General features: G+C 44.7%; 1 protein-coding gene across 1 annotated transcript in view; it reads left to right on the forward strand.

The window, feature by feature from the left end:
* The window catches only part of urb1 (URB1 ribosome biogenesis homolog), a 70,426-nt gene that overhangs the window by 25,382 nt on the left and 30,709 nt on the right, over positions 1-14,335 (forward strand). Inside the window, exons 22-32 of the mRNA XM_041877897.2 lie at positions 102-963; positions 1,153-1,363; positions 5,737-5,923; positions 6,251-6,309; positions 6,489-6,679; positions 8,155-8,265; positions 8,338-8,401; positions 8,498-8,666; positions 8,933-9,035; positions 12,300-12,460; positions 13,720-13,938. Of these exons, the coding sequence (XP_041733831.2) occupies positions 102-963; positions 1,153-1,363; positions 5,737-5,923; positions 6,251-6,309; positions 6,489-6,679; positions 8,155-8,265; positions 8,338-8,401; positions 8,498-8,666; positions 8,933-9,035; positions 12,300-12,460; positions 13,720-13,938 (2,337 nt within the window). The remainder of the gene's footprint in view (positions 1-101; positions 964-1,152; positions 1,364-5,736; positions 5,924-6,250; positions 6,310-6,488; positions 6,680-8,154; positions 8,266-8,337; positions 8,402-8,497; positions 8,667-8,932; positions 9,036-12,299; positions 12,461-13,719; positions 13,939-14,335) is intronic.

Here is a 14,335-nt window from a genome sequence, read left to right on the forward strand (position 1 = left end):
TTGCTTAACAACGTATCCCTGGTTCGATTTGGGATCTTTTTTGTTTACCTTTTTTGTTCTCGTGATATGATATACTGTGTCCTTTCTGGCCGTGTCTGTAGGTGGTGTTGTCAGTGCTGAGTTCCATCCTGAAGCACCCATGTATCGAGCAGTGGTTCCTGTCTCTGGAGTTGTCCTCTGTCCCTCCTACCTCCCTCAACCCTATCAGGCTGAAGCTGCTGTGTGCTGAACTGTCTGACTGCATCCTGGGTCTGTTACAGTCCTCCGCCTCCGCCCTGCGATCCCTGGACTCCCTCTATCTCCTCTCCCCCTACCTAGAGGCTGTATCAAGGGCTCTGCTCAGAGAGCTGGGGGAGAGGAGGGAGACCGACAAGGAGTCCCGGCCTGTGAGAGCCTTCGTGGCCCTGCATGCCTACATGGAGCCCTCTCTCTTCCAGGAGCTGGTCTCTTCCCTTCTCCTACTCCCCCAGGAGACACTCATCACCCCGGGGGAGGGTGACCAGGAGGGAGAAGAAGACAGTGAGAAGAGCTCCAGAGCAGCAGAGCTCAGTGTCTATGGACGCACGGCACTACATGTCCTCACCGAGACCTCTTCATCCGGCTCCCCTCTCCTCCTCCTCTCCCAGGCCCACCTCCAAGGCCTGGCCACCCTGCTCCTGTCCTGCTCCAGCCCATCTCTGGAGACCTTCCTCCTGCAGGCCCTGAGGACCCAGCCAGGCGACGCTAAACTCCTCCACACTGACGTCCTGCTCCACTGTCTCCAGGGGCCTCCTACTGCAGCCACCAAAGCCCTCGGGGCAGCCCTGCTGCACAACTGCTCTACTCACAGGCTCCGCTTCGAGGTGTGGTGCCTGCAGCCGCAGCACCTGGAGAAACTCACGGACCAGACGGGGGCTTTCCTACCGCTGGTCAACAGCTACCTGCAGACTGCAGCCAGAGAGGACCCTGCCAGGCCTAAAGAAGGTAGGTGGTTGTGGCCTAGTCTGCAGTGTCAGACTCATTGGAACTATATTTATGCTCCCACCGTTGGAAAATCCTAACTTCCACTGATTTAGTCTCTCATTGACATTAATGCATGACTAAAGAAGTTTTAAAGTTTAAGAACCAACCATGCACGATCACAGTCACCATGTTGTTCGGGTTGTCCCACAGTTCAGACAGCGGTGCTGAAGGTCCTGAAGCAGGCCCTGCTCCCCAGGTTGAGCCTCTCCGTGCTGGGGCAGGAGACAGGGGAGGCCCTGGGGGCTGTGGAGGTTGTGGAGGCTCTGTCCAGCCTGGTCATACTGGCAGCTAAGGTCAAGGACATCAGAGAGCTCATCACCTCCCTGCCCGCTGCCCTGCAGAAACTAGACGGCTTTGAAAGGTAATGTCTTCGTACGGGTATTACCTCAGTAAAACGTAGCCGAAATGGTCAAATGAAGGTGTGCATTCCAGACCTTTCTGTGTAGGTTGTTGTATAATGTTGATGTGATTCCTAATGTGACTTCTCCAGGCATTGTGATATCTGATCATTTGCTCTGACTTTTCAAATCAAATGTTATTTGTCACATGCGCCGAATACAACAAATGTAGACCTTGCTTACTTACAAGCCCTTAACCAATAATGCAGTTCAAGAAATAGAGTTAAGAAAATATTAACTAAATAAACTAAAGTAAAATATAAAATAACAATAACGAGGCTATATACAGGGGGTACCGGTACTGAGTCAATGTACGGGGGTACAGGTTAGTTGAGGTCATTTGTACATGTAGGTAGGGGTAAAGTGACTGCATAGATAATAGACAGCGAGTAGCAGCAGTGTAAAAACAAATAGTCCAGGTGGCCATTTGATTAATTGTTCTGCAGTCTTATAGCTTGGGGGCAGAAGCTGTTAAGGAGCCGTTTGGACCTAGACTTGGCACTCCGGTACCGTTTGCCATTCGGTAGCAGAGAGAACAGTCTATGACTTTGGTGACTGGAGTCTTTGACAATGTTTTGGGCCTTCCTCTGACACCGCCTGGTATAGAGGTCCTGGATGGCAGGAAGCTTGGCCCCAGTCATGTACTGGGCCATACGCACTACCCTCTGTAGCGCCTTACGGTCGGATGCCGAGCAGTTGCCATACCAGGCGGTGATGCAACCGGTCAGGATGCTCTCGATGGTGCAGCTGTATAACTTTTTGAGGATCTGGGGACCCATGCCAAATCTTTTCAGTCTCCTGAGGGGGAAAAGGTGTTGTCGTGTCCTCTTCACGACTGTCTTGGTGTGTTTGGACCATGATAGTTTGTTGGTGATGTGGACACCAAGGAACTTGAAACTCTCGACCCGCTCCATTACAGCCCCGTCAATGTTAATGGGGTTGTGTTCGGCCCTCCTTTTCCTGTAGTTCGCGATCATCTCCTTTGTCTTGCTCACATTGAGGGAGAGGTTGTTGTCCTGGCACCACACTGCCAGGTCTCTGGCCTCCTCCCTAGAGGCTGTCTTATCGTTGTCGGTGATCAGGCCTACCACCGTTGTGTCGTCAGCAAACTTAATGATGCTGTTGGAGTCGTGCTTGGCCACGCAATCGTGGGTGAACAGGGAGTACAGGAGGGGACTGAGCACGCACCCCTGAGGGGCCCCGTGTTGAGGATCAGTGTGGCAGATGTGTTCTTGCTTACCTTTACCACCTGGGGGCGGCCCGTCAGGAAGTTCAGGATCCAGTTGCAGAGGGAGGTGTTTAGTCCCAGGGTCCTTAGCTTAGTGATGAGCTTTGTGGGCACTATGGTGTTGAACGCTGAGCTGTAGTCAATGAACAGCATTCTCACATAGGTGTTCCTTTTGTCCAGGTGGGAAAGGGCAGTGTGGAGTGCAATAGAGATTGTATCATCTGTGGATCTGTTGGGGCGGTATGCAAATTGGAGTGGGTCTTGGGTTTCCGGGATGATGGTATTGATGTGAGCCATAACAAGCCTTTCAAAGCACTTCATGGCTACCGACGTGAGTGCTACAGGGTAGTAGTCATTTAGGCAGGTTACCTTCACTTTCTTGGGCACAGCTGGTGCTCTCATGCATGCTTCAGTGTTGCTTGCCTCGAAGCGAGCATAAAAGCCATTTAGCTCGTCTGGTATGCTCGTGTCACTGGGCAGCTCACGGCTGGGTTTCGCTCTGTAGTACGCAATAGTTTGCAAGCCCTGCCACATCTGATGAGCGTCAGAGCTGGTGTAGTAGGATTCAATCTTAGTCCTGTATTGACTCTTTGCCTGTTTGATGGTTCGTCTGAGGGCATAGCGGGATTTCTTATAGGCGTCCGGATTAGTGTCCCGCTCCTTGAAAGCGGCAGCTCTAGCTTTTAGCTCGGTGCGGATGTTGCCTGTAATCCATGGCATCTGGTTGGAATATGTACGTGCGGTCACTGTGGGGATGACGTCGTCGATGCACTTATTGATGAAGCCGGTGACTGATGTGGTGTACTCCTCAATGCCATTGGATGAATCCCGGAACATATTCCAGTCTGTGCTAGCAAAACAGTTCTGTAGCGTAGCATCTGCGTCATCTGACCACTTCCGTATTGAGCGAGTCACTGGTACTTCCTGCTTTAGTTTTTCCTTGTAAGCAGGAATCAGGAGGATAGAATTATGGTCAGATTTGCCAAATAGAGGGCGAGGGAGAGCTTTGTATGCGTCTCTGTGTGTGGTGTAAAGGTGGTCTAGAGTTTTTTGTCTTCTGGTTGCACATGTGACATGCTGGTAGAAATTAGGTAAAATGGATTTAAGTTTCCCTGCATTAAAGTCCCCGGCCATTAGGCGCGCCTTGCAACTCTGCCTAGGTCAGCATCCCGGAGTCGCCTCTTCACTGTTGACGTTGAGACTGGTGTTTTGCGGGTACTATTTAATGAAGCTGCCAGTTGAGGACCTGTGAGGCGTCTGTTTCTCAAACTAGACACTCTAATGTATTTGTCCTCTTGCTCAGTTGTGCACCGGGGCCTCCCACTCCTCTTTCTATTCTGGTTAGAGCCAGTTTGCGCTGTTCTGTGAAGGGAGTAGTACACAGCGTTGTACGAGATCTTCAGTTTCTTGGCAATTTCTCGCATGGAATAGCCTTAATTTCTCAGAACAAGAATAGACTGACAAGTTTCAGAAGAAAGTTATTTCTTTCTGGCCATTTTGAGCCTGTAATCGAACCCACAATTGCTGATGCTCCAGATACTCAACTAGTCTCAAGAAGGCCAGTTTTATTGCTTCTTTAATCAGCACAACAGTTTTCAGCTGTGCTAACATAATTGCAAAAGGGTTTTGTAATGATCAATTAGCCTTTTAAAATGATAAACTTGGATTAGCAAACACAATGTGCCATTGGAACACAGGACTGATGGTTGCTGATAATGGGCCTCTGTACGCCTATGTAGATACTCCATTAAAAATCAGCCATTTCCAGCTTGTAATGATGTCATGTCATAGTATCGTGGGGACCAGGTTAGAGTTACTAGATAAGTGGCTTGGTGCCACGGAGTCTACATTCCGTTATGTCAAAGGAGATTACTGATGTTTATGATAGCATGATTGATGGACAGGATATACTGACTTGGGGTAAAGCGTAATAACATCAAAGAATGGGGAGTGCCCATGATGGGTACCGGATGTTCGTGGAGAGACTTGTAACAGAGGGTATATATAGAGAGAGTGGATCTTTGTTCTGGAGTTAGGAAGTTGGGAGAGGCAGGGCCATGTCTGTTATAACTAACCATGGTACCATATTAAATATCTTATATGAACTCCCCATCAAAAGTGTCTAAGTACTTCCTTACATTCGTAATCACTTGATACCCTAGAAACTCATCATAACACAGCTACAATAGCCATTTACAACATTAACAATGTCTACACTGTATTTCTGATCAATTTGATGTTATTTTAATGGACAAAAGAAATTGCTTTTCTTTCGAAAACAAGGACATTTCTAAGTGACCCCAAACTTTTGAACGGTAGTGTAGATGAGAACTCTCTTGGTAGATAGTATGGTCTACAGCTTATCATGAGGTACTCTACCTCAGGTGAGCAATACCTTGAGACTTCTTAATATTAGACATCACTCACCAGCTGTTATTGAAAAATAGACACACACCCCCGGCCCTCGTCTTACCAGACGTAGCTGTTCTGTCCTGCCGATGCACGGAAAACCCAGCTAACTGTATATTATCCGTGTCGTCGTTCAGTCACGACTCGGTGAAACATAAGATATTACAGTTTTTAATGTCCCGTTGGTAGGATAGTCTCGAACGGAGATCATCCAGTTTTTTCTCCAGTGTTTGCACGTTGGCCAATAGAACGGATGGTAGTGTCGGGTTACCAACTCGCTGACGAATTCTCACAAGGCACCCCGATCTCCGCCCCCTGTATTTCCGTCTTTTCTTCACGCGAATGACGGGGATTTGGGCCTGGTCTCGGAGAAGCAGTATATCCTTTGCGTCGGATTCATTCAATAAAAAATCTTCGTCCAGTTCGAGGTGAGTAATCGCTGTTCTGATGTCTAGAAGCTCTTTTCGGTCATAAGAGACGGTAGCAGCAACATTATGTACAAAATAAGTTACAAACAATGTGAAAAAACACACAATATAGCACAGTTGGTTAGGAGCCCGTAAAACGGCAGCCACCCCCTCCGGCCGACTTTCTAATAATGGCGCCGATTTCAGTTATTTCAGTTAAATACAAACACCTACTAGGGTTACAGGGGCTGTGTATGAACAAGGTGTATTTTCTCTCTGTCCCTCCCTCCAGATGGCAGTTGGTGGACCCCATCAGTGCTGTGCTGTCTGACTGTCCAGAGGAGCTAGAGGAGTGGAGGAAGTCGGTGCTCTCTGCCGCCCTCCGGTGGCTGAGCTCCTCCTACAGTCACAACAGAGACCAGAACACGGCACCACTCACACAGGAAGACAGCATACTGAACAGACTAACGGTACTACTGGTGGGTCCACAGTCTATCATGCTAAAATACATGTTGTCCGTGTCCCAAATGACACCCTATTCCTTATATAGTGCACCACTTTTAACCAGAGCCCATAGGATGTTTTTTGTTGATATGTCAATGACTAAAATGTAAATGTAGTGTTGGTTCTGTTGTACATTTTAGTCATCTTATCCAGAGCAATTTACAGTTAGTGAGTGCATACATTTTCGTACTGGTCCCCTGTGGGAATCGAACCCGCAATACTGGCGTTGCAAGCGCCATGCTCTACCAACTGAGCCACACGGGTCTACATTGGTAACTCAGAAGCAAACTTTCCCCCCCTAGACTTTTCCAGAAGACATCACAGCAGCTGAATGGAACAGCTTTGTCAAGGCTGGACTGAAGTAAGTCATTGATCTTATTCTTTATTCAGACACATTCCTATTCAACAGAAGAGTTGTCTGTCAAGGGGTCTGTAGAGTATCAGATTTGATATATCTAACCTTTTTATTTCTCCGGGTTAGTCTGAGATGTATTTTCAACAGTAGATGTCTAGTGTTTAAACTGATCTTTTCCTTCCCAGGTGTCGCTATAGAGACCATAACTTCCTGAGCACCCTGAACAGCCTGTTGGATCTGATGTATGGAGGTAGTGAAGGACCTAAAGACCTGCTGCCTCTGTCTACCATCCACACCATGGCCTCCAGCCACTCCCTGTTCTTACCCACCATGCTGGGAGCAGAGGAGGACCTTAGTGGGAACACACAGGTTAAAGGTACAGAACAGGACCTTAGTGGGAACACACAGGTTAAAGGTTCAGAACAGGGGGCCATTTTGTTGCTCTCCATATGTTTTTTCTAACAGCCGATCCAGATCAGAATTTTGCTTCTCCCAGAATTCTTTATCTAAGTGATATGTTTACCCAGCAACAGTTATCTAAGTGGTATTTTTGCCCAGCAACAGTTATCGAGGTGGTATTTTTCCCAGCAACAGTTATCGAAGTGGTCTTTTTTGCCCAGCAACAGTTATCGAAGTGGTCTTTTTTGCCCAGCAACAGTTATCGAAGTGGTCTTTTTGCCCAGCAACAGTTATCGAGGTGGTATTTTTTCCCAGCAACAGTTATCGAAGTGGTCTTTTTTTCCTTGAAAAGTTACCTAACTGTTGCTGGGCGAAAATACCATTTAGATAACTGTTGCTGGGAGAAAAAAACACTTATCTAAATGGTATTTTCGCCCAGCAACAGTTATCTAAGGGGTATTTTGCCCAGCAACAGTAATCTAAGTGGTATTTTTGCACAGCAACAGTTATCTAAGTGGTATTTTGTCCAAGCAACAGGTATCTAAGTGGTATCTTTGCCTAGCAACAGGTATCTAAGTGGGATGTGCATACCCCCCTCGTTTTCTCCTTTCACTTCTAGATCATACCGATAAAACCATAACTATAATATGTAACACACTAAACATGTAACACACTAAACACTGTATGTAACACACTAAACTCTATGTAACACGCTAAACACTGTATATAACACGCTAAACACTATGTAACACGCTAAACACTGCATGTAACACGCTAAACACTGTATATAACACACTAAACACTGTATGTAACACACTAAACACTATGTAACACGCTAAACACTGTATATAACACACTAAACACTATGTAACACGCTAAACACTATGTAACACGCTAAACACTGTATATAACACGCTAAACACTATGTAACACGCTAAACACTGCATGTAACACGCTAAACACTGTATATAACACACTAAACACTGTATGTAACACACTAAACACTATGTAACACGCTAAACACTGTATATAACACGCTAAACACTATGTAACACGCTAAACACTATGTAACACGCTAAACACTGTATATAACACGCTAAACACTATGTAACACGCTAAACACTGCATGTAACACGCTAAACACTGTATATAACACACTAAACACTGTATGTAACACACTAAACACTATGTAACACGCTAAACACTGTATATAACACGCTAAACACTATGTAACACGCTAAACACCATGTAACACGCTAAACACTGTATGTAACACGCTAAACACTGTATGTAACACGCTAAACACTGTATGTAACACGCTAAACACTGTATGTAACACGCTAAACACTGTATGTAACACGCTAAACACTGTATGTAACACGCTAAACACTGTATGTAACACGCTAAACACCAGATGTTAACACACAGCTCTCTGTCTGTTATCTCTTCCAGAGGCCCTGGTCTCTCTCCTGCTCAGCCTAGTGAAGAGAAGTCCCGCTGTCTGTAACAGCAACCACTTTGTGGTCATACTGGGAGCGTATGGCGCTACACTGAGCACTACAGGTAACAGAGCGGTTCCTGTGGGGTTTTAAATGTCTTCTATTCCACAGTGGCTAACATGTATTTTCTGTGCAGATCAGAAACTGTTACTGCTGCTGCAGGAGTATGAAGATAACAGCGTCAGTCTGGTAGACTTTCAGTAAGTTTATGAATCTATTAACTTTCATCTCAATAAGTTGCGTGTGGCCACGTGCGTGCTATTACACTGATATCTCTGTGTGTGTGTGACCTGCAGGTGCATGCTGTGGGGCCCAGCGGCGGTGGAGCACCATAAGGCCCGGAGAAGCCTGGGCGTTTCCTTGTGGCAGCAACCCAGCTCTGAGGACCTCCTGGCCCTGCTCAGCCCTGACACCATGATCAACACCATTACTCACTTTCCCCTGCAGCGCAGGATCATCCTACAGGTAACCACCACACACACACACACACACACACTTTTATGAGACTTATTTATAATGTTTACACCCTGGAGTTTTTCCTGAACATGTGACCTGACAAAGAAAGGACTCTGGACCTTTTTAATTAAACTATAACTAGACTAACTAGTGCCCAGATTCTCACCTGTTTTATATATTCTGGGAAAACTCATGGCCCTGTTCATGTATTATAATGTGGTGCAACATAAGATGGCTTTGTGAGGGGGGCCACACTCATCCGTCTTCTTCAACAGGAGGGTAAAGAGCTGCTTTTCAAAGATGAGGAAGTGAAGGATCTTGGGAGTGTGTACGACCCCTGTTTCCTCCTGCCTCTCTTCAGTGCTATGCTCCAGCCAGGTGACTACTACCATTTAACAAACACCTGAATAGCATTTAAACATCCAAGCATGTAAACATCAAAACATGTAAACATCACAGCATGTAAACATCACAGCATGTAAACATCACAGCATGTAAACATCACAGCATGTAAACATCAAAGCATTTAAATATCAAAGCATTTAAACATACAATAATGTAAACATCTAAGCATTTGAACATCTAAGCATTTGAACATCAACACATGTAAACATCAAAGCATTTAAACATCAAAGCATTTAAACATCAAAGCAGTTAAACATGTAAACATCAATCATTTAAACATCAAAGCAGTTAAACATCAAAGCATTTAATCATCAAATTATTTAAACATCAAAGCATCAAAGCATGTAAACATCAAAGCATTTAAACATCACATAATTTACACATCAAAGCATTTAAACATCAAAATATGTAAACATCAAAGCATTTAAACATCAATTCATTTAAACATCAACCATTTAAACATCAAATCATTTAAACATCAACATATTTAAACATCAAAGCATGTAAACATCATTCATTTAAACATAAAAGCATTTAAACATAAAAGCATTTAAACATCAAAGCATTAAAACATCAAATCATTTAAACATCAAAACATGTAAACATCAAAACATGTAAACATCACATCATGTAAACATCAAAGCATTTAAACATCAAAGCATTTAAACATACAATAATGTAAACATCTAAGCATTTGAACATCAACACATGTAAACATGAAAGCATTTAAACATCAACACATGTAAACATGAAAGCATTTAAACATGAAAGCAGTTAAACATCAAAGTATTTAAACATCAAAGCACCAAAGCATGTAAACATCAAAGCATGTAAACATCATATAATTTACACATCAAAGCATTTAAACATCAACGTATGTAAACATCAAATCATTTAAACATCAAATCATTTAAACATCAACATATTTAAACATCAAAGCATGTAAACATAATTCATTTAAACATAAAAGCATGTAAACATAAAAGCATGTAAACATAAAAGCATTAAAACATCAAATCATTAAAACATCAAAGCATTTAAACATCAAATCATGTAAACATCAAAGCAGTTAAACATCAACACATGTAAACATTACATTTACATTTTAGTCATTTATCAGACGCTCTTATCCAGAGCGACTTACAGGAGCAATTAGGGTTAAGTGCCTTGCTCAAGGGCACATTTACGTCATTTAGCAGACGCTCTTATCCAGAGCGACTTACAAATAGGTGCATTCACCCTATAGCCAGTGGGATAACCACCTTCCAATATTTTTTTTATATAATTTTTTAAATATATTTGTTTACTTTTATTTATTTATTTATTTTTGTATTTTTGTATTTTTTTTTGGGGGGGTAGAAGGATTACTTTATCCTATCCCAGGTATTCCTTAAAGAGGTGGGGTTTCAAATGTCTCCGGAAGGTGGTGAGTGACTCCGCTGTCCTGGCGTCGTGAGGGAGCTTGTTCCACCATTGGGGTGCCAGAGCAGCGAACAGTTTTGACTGGGCTGAGCGGGAACTATGAGGAAGGGGAGCCAGCAGGCCAGAGGTGGATGAACGCAATGCCCTCGTTTGGGTGTAGGGACTGATCAGAGCCTGAAGGTACGGAGGTGCCGTTCCCCTCACAGCTCCATAGGCCAGCACCATGGTCTTGTAACAGATGCGAGCTTCAACTGGAAGCCAGTGGAGTGTGCGGAGGAGCGGGGTGACGTGAGAGAACTTGGGAAGGTTGAACACCAGACGGGCTGCGGCATTCTGGATGAGTTGTAGGGGTTTAATGGCACAGGCAGGGAGCCCAGCCAACAGCGAGTTGCAGTAATCCAGACGGGAGATGACAAGTGCCTGGATTAGGACCTGTGCCGCTTCATGTGTAAGGCAGGGTCGTACTCTCCGAATGTTGTAGAGCATGAACCTGCAGGATCGGGTCACCGCCTTGATGTTAGCGGAGAACGACAGGGTGTTGTCCAGGGTCACGCCAAGGCTCTTCGCACTCTGGGAGGAGGACACAACGGAGTTGTCAACCGTGATGGCGAGATCATGGAACGGGCAGTCCTTCCCCGGGAGGAAGAGCAGCTCCGTCTTGCCAGGGTTCAGCTTGAGGTGGTGATCCGTCATCCATACTGATATGTCTGCCAGACATGCAGAGATGCGATTCGCCACCTGGTTATCAGAAGGGGGAAAGGAGAAGATTAGTTGTGTATCGTCAGCGTAGCAATGATAGGAGAGGCCATGTGAGGATATGACAGAGCCAAGTGACTTGGTGTATAGGGAGAAAAGGAGAGGGCCTAGAACTGAGCCCTGGGGGACACCAGTGGTGAGAGCACGTGGTGCGGAGACAGCTTCTCGCCACGCCACTTGGTAGGAGCGACCGGTCAGGTAGGACGCAATCCAGGAGTGAGCCGCGCCGGAGATGCCCAACTCGGAGAGGGTGGAGAGGAGGATCTGATGGTTCACAGTATCAAAGGCAGCAGACAGGTCTAGAAGGACAAGAGCAGAGGAGAGAGAGTTAGCTTTAGCAGTGCGGAGAGCCTCCGTGACACAGAGAAGAGCAGTCTCAGTTGAATGACCAGTCCTGAAACCTGACTGGTTTGGATCAAGAAGGTCATTCTGAGAGAGATAGCAAGAGAGATGGCTAAAGACGGCACGCTCAATAGTTTTGGAAAGAAAAGAAAGAAGGGATACTGGTCTGTAGTTGTTGACATCAGTGGGATCGAGTGTTGGTTTTTTGAGAAGGGGTGCAACACATCACATCAACACATTTAAACATCAAAGCATGTAAACATTGAAGCATTTTTAACATCAAAGCATGTAAACATCAATGCATCTAAACATCACAACATTTAAACATCAAAGCAATTACACATCAACTCATTTAAATATCAAAGCATTTAAACATCAACGCATTTAAACAACACACTTTACTGAAACATTTGACACAGTCAAAAAAAGATGGGGAGACATGAAAACAAGAATTGACATGGTTAAAAAGACATTATCAAAATAATACTGAAGTAATTATACTGTGAAACGAAAGAGTTCCATTAGGTAGGTCAGGCTAAAAACGTCTTCGGCGCTTCTTTAGCACCAATATAGTTGTTTGTGAAACCACTTCTTTAGTGAGTCACTAAATCCCTGATTCTGGGACATCTAAATGCACTCTGTTACGTTGAACCAATGTTGTTACTGCACAGCCTTCAGCTGAACCAAACTGTTGTCTTTCCCCCTCCCCTGTGACAGAGTCTGTGATAGACTGTCTGAAGTTTGTGTCCAGTCACGGCCTTGGTGTGACGATGGTGTCCCTGAGTAGTTATGACCCCAAGCTGAGGGCCGCAGCCTACCAGGTTCTAGCTTCATACTACCATCACCTGGAGGCTGCTCGCTTCAGGGAGAAGAGACAGGTACACACACACACACACACACACACACACACACACACACACACACACACACACACACACACACACACACACACACACACACACACACACACACACACACACAGACACACACAGACACACACACACACAGACACACACACAGACACACACAGACACACACAGACAGACACACACACACACACACACACACACACACACACACACACACACACACACAGACAGACAGACAGACACACACACACACACACACACACACACACACACACACACACACACACACACACACACACACACACACACACACACACACACACACACACACACACACACACACACACACACACACACACACACACACACACACACAGACACAGACACAGACACAGACACAGACACAGACACACACACACACACACAGACACACACACACACACACACACACACACACGTATGCACGCTCACAGACACACACACACACACACAGACACACACACACACACACACACACACAGACACACAGACACACGTATGCACGCTCACACACACACAGACTGGTCTCTCATTATTTGCTGTTCATCTCATGTGATTTACTTTACTTTTTGATATTATATTTAGAGAGAGAGACAGAAATGGTGAGATATACTGAGTGTACAAAACATTAGGAACACCTTCCTAATATTTAGTTGCACCCCCTTTTTGCCCTCAGAAGAGCCTCAATTCGTCAGGGCATGGACTCTACAAGGTGTTGAAAGCGTTCCACAGGGATGCTGGCCCCATGTTGACTCCAATGCTTCCCACAGTTGTGTCAAGTTGGCTGGATGTCCTTTGGATGGTGGACCATTTTTGATACACACAGGAAACTGTTAAGCGTGAAAAACCCAACAGCGTTACAGTTCTTGACACGAACCGGTGCGCCTGGCACCTACTACCATACCCCGTTCAAAGGCACTTAAATATTTTGTCTTGCCCATTCACCCTCTGAATGGCACACATACACAATCCATGTCTCAAGGCTTAAAAATCCTTCTTTAACCCGTCTCCTCCCCTTCATCTACACTGACTGAAGTGGATTTAACAAGTGACCTCAATAAGGGATCATAGCCTTCACCTGGATTCACCTGGTCAGTCTGTCATGGAAAGAGGTGTTCCTAATGTTTTGTACACTCAGTGTATATAATGAATAGTGTGTCAGTTCAGATATCGCCTTGTACGAGTGGTAATGTTCTGTAATAACCAGGTGTGTCTCTCTGTGTCTCCAGCTGCTGTACCTGCTGGACATGGTGAAGAATGGGATCAGACAGCAGAACCTCAGGATGCCCTTCGTACTGACCACATACATCACCAAGGTGGCACAGCAGATGCTGAAACCAGAGGAGCACATGTACGTGGTGGTGAACAGGTTCCTGCTCTCCCACCAGTGTCTGGACTTCAGAAGGGTTCCGGAGTTCTTCAAACTGTTCTATAGCTATGACATGGAGGTACAGTATTACAGTAATATAGTAGTATAGTATTAGTGTTACAGTAGTACAGTATTATAGTAGTATAGTAGTAGTATAGTAATATAGTAGTACAGTAGTACAGTAGTACAGTAGTATAGTAGTATAGTAGTATAGTGTTAGTGTTATAGTAGTATAGTGTTAGTATTATAGTAGTATAGTGTTAGTGTTATAGTAGTATAGTAGTACAGTAGTATATTAGTATATTAGTATAGTAGTATAGTATTACAGTAGTATAGTAGTATAGTAGTACAATAGTATAGTAGTATAGTAGTATATTGTTAGTGTTATAGTAGTATAGTGTTAGTGTTATAGTAGTATAGTGTTAGTGTTATAGTAGTACAGTAGTATAGTGGCATAGTAGTATAATAGTATAGTA

Source organism: Coregonus clupeaformis, chromosome 6 (assembly GCF_020615455.1).
Source record: "Coregonus clupeaformis isolate EN_2021a chromosome 6, ASM2061545v1, whole genome shotgun sequence".
Classification (NCBI taxonomy): domain Eukaryota; kingdom Metazoa; phylum Chordata; class Actinopteri; order Salmoniformes; family Salmonidae; genus Coregonus; species Coregonus clupeaformis.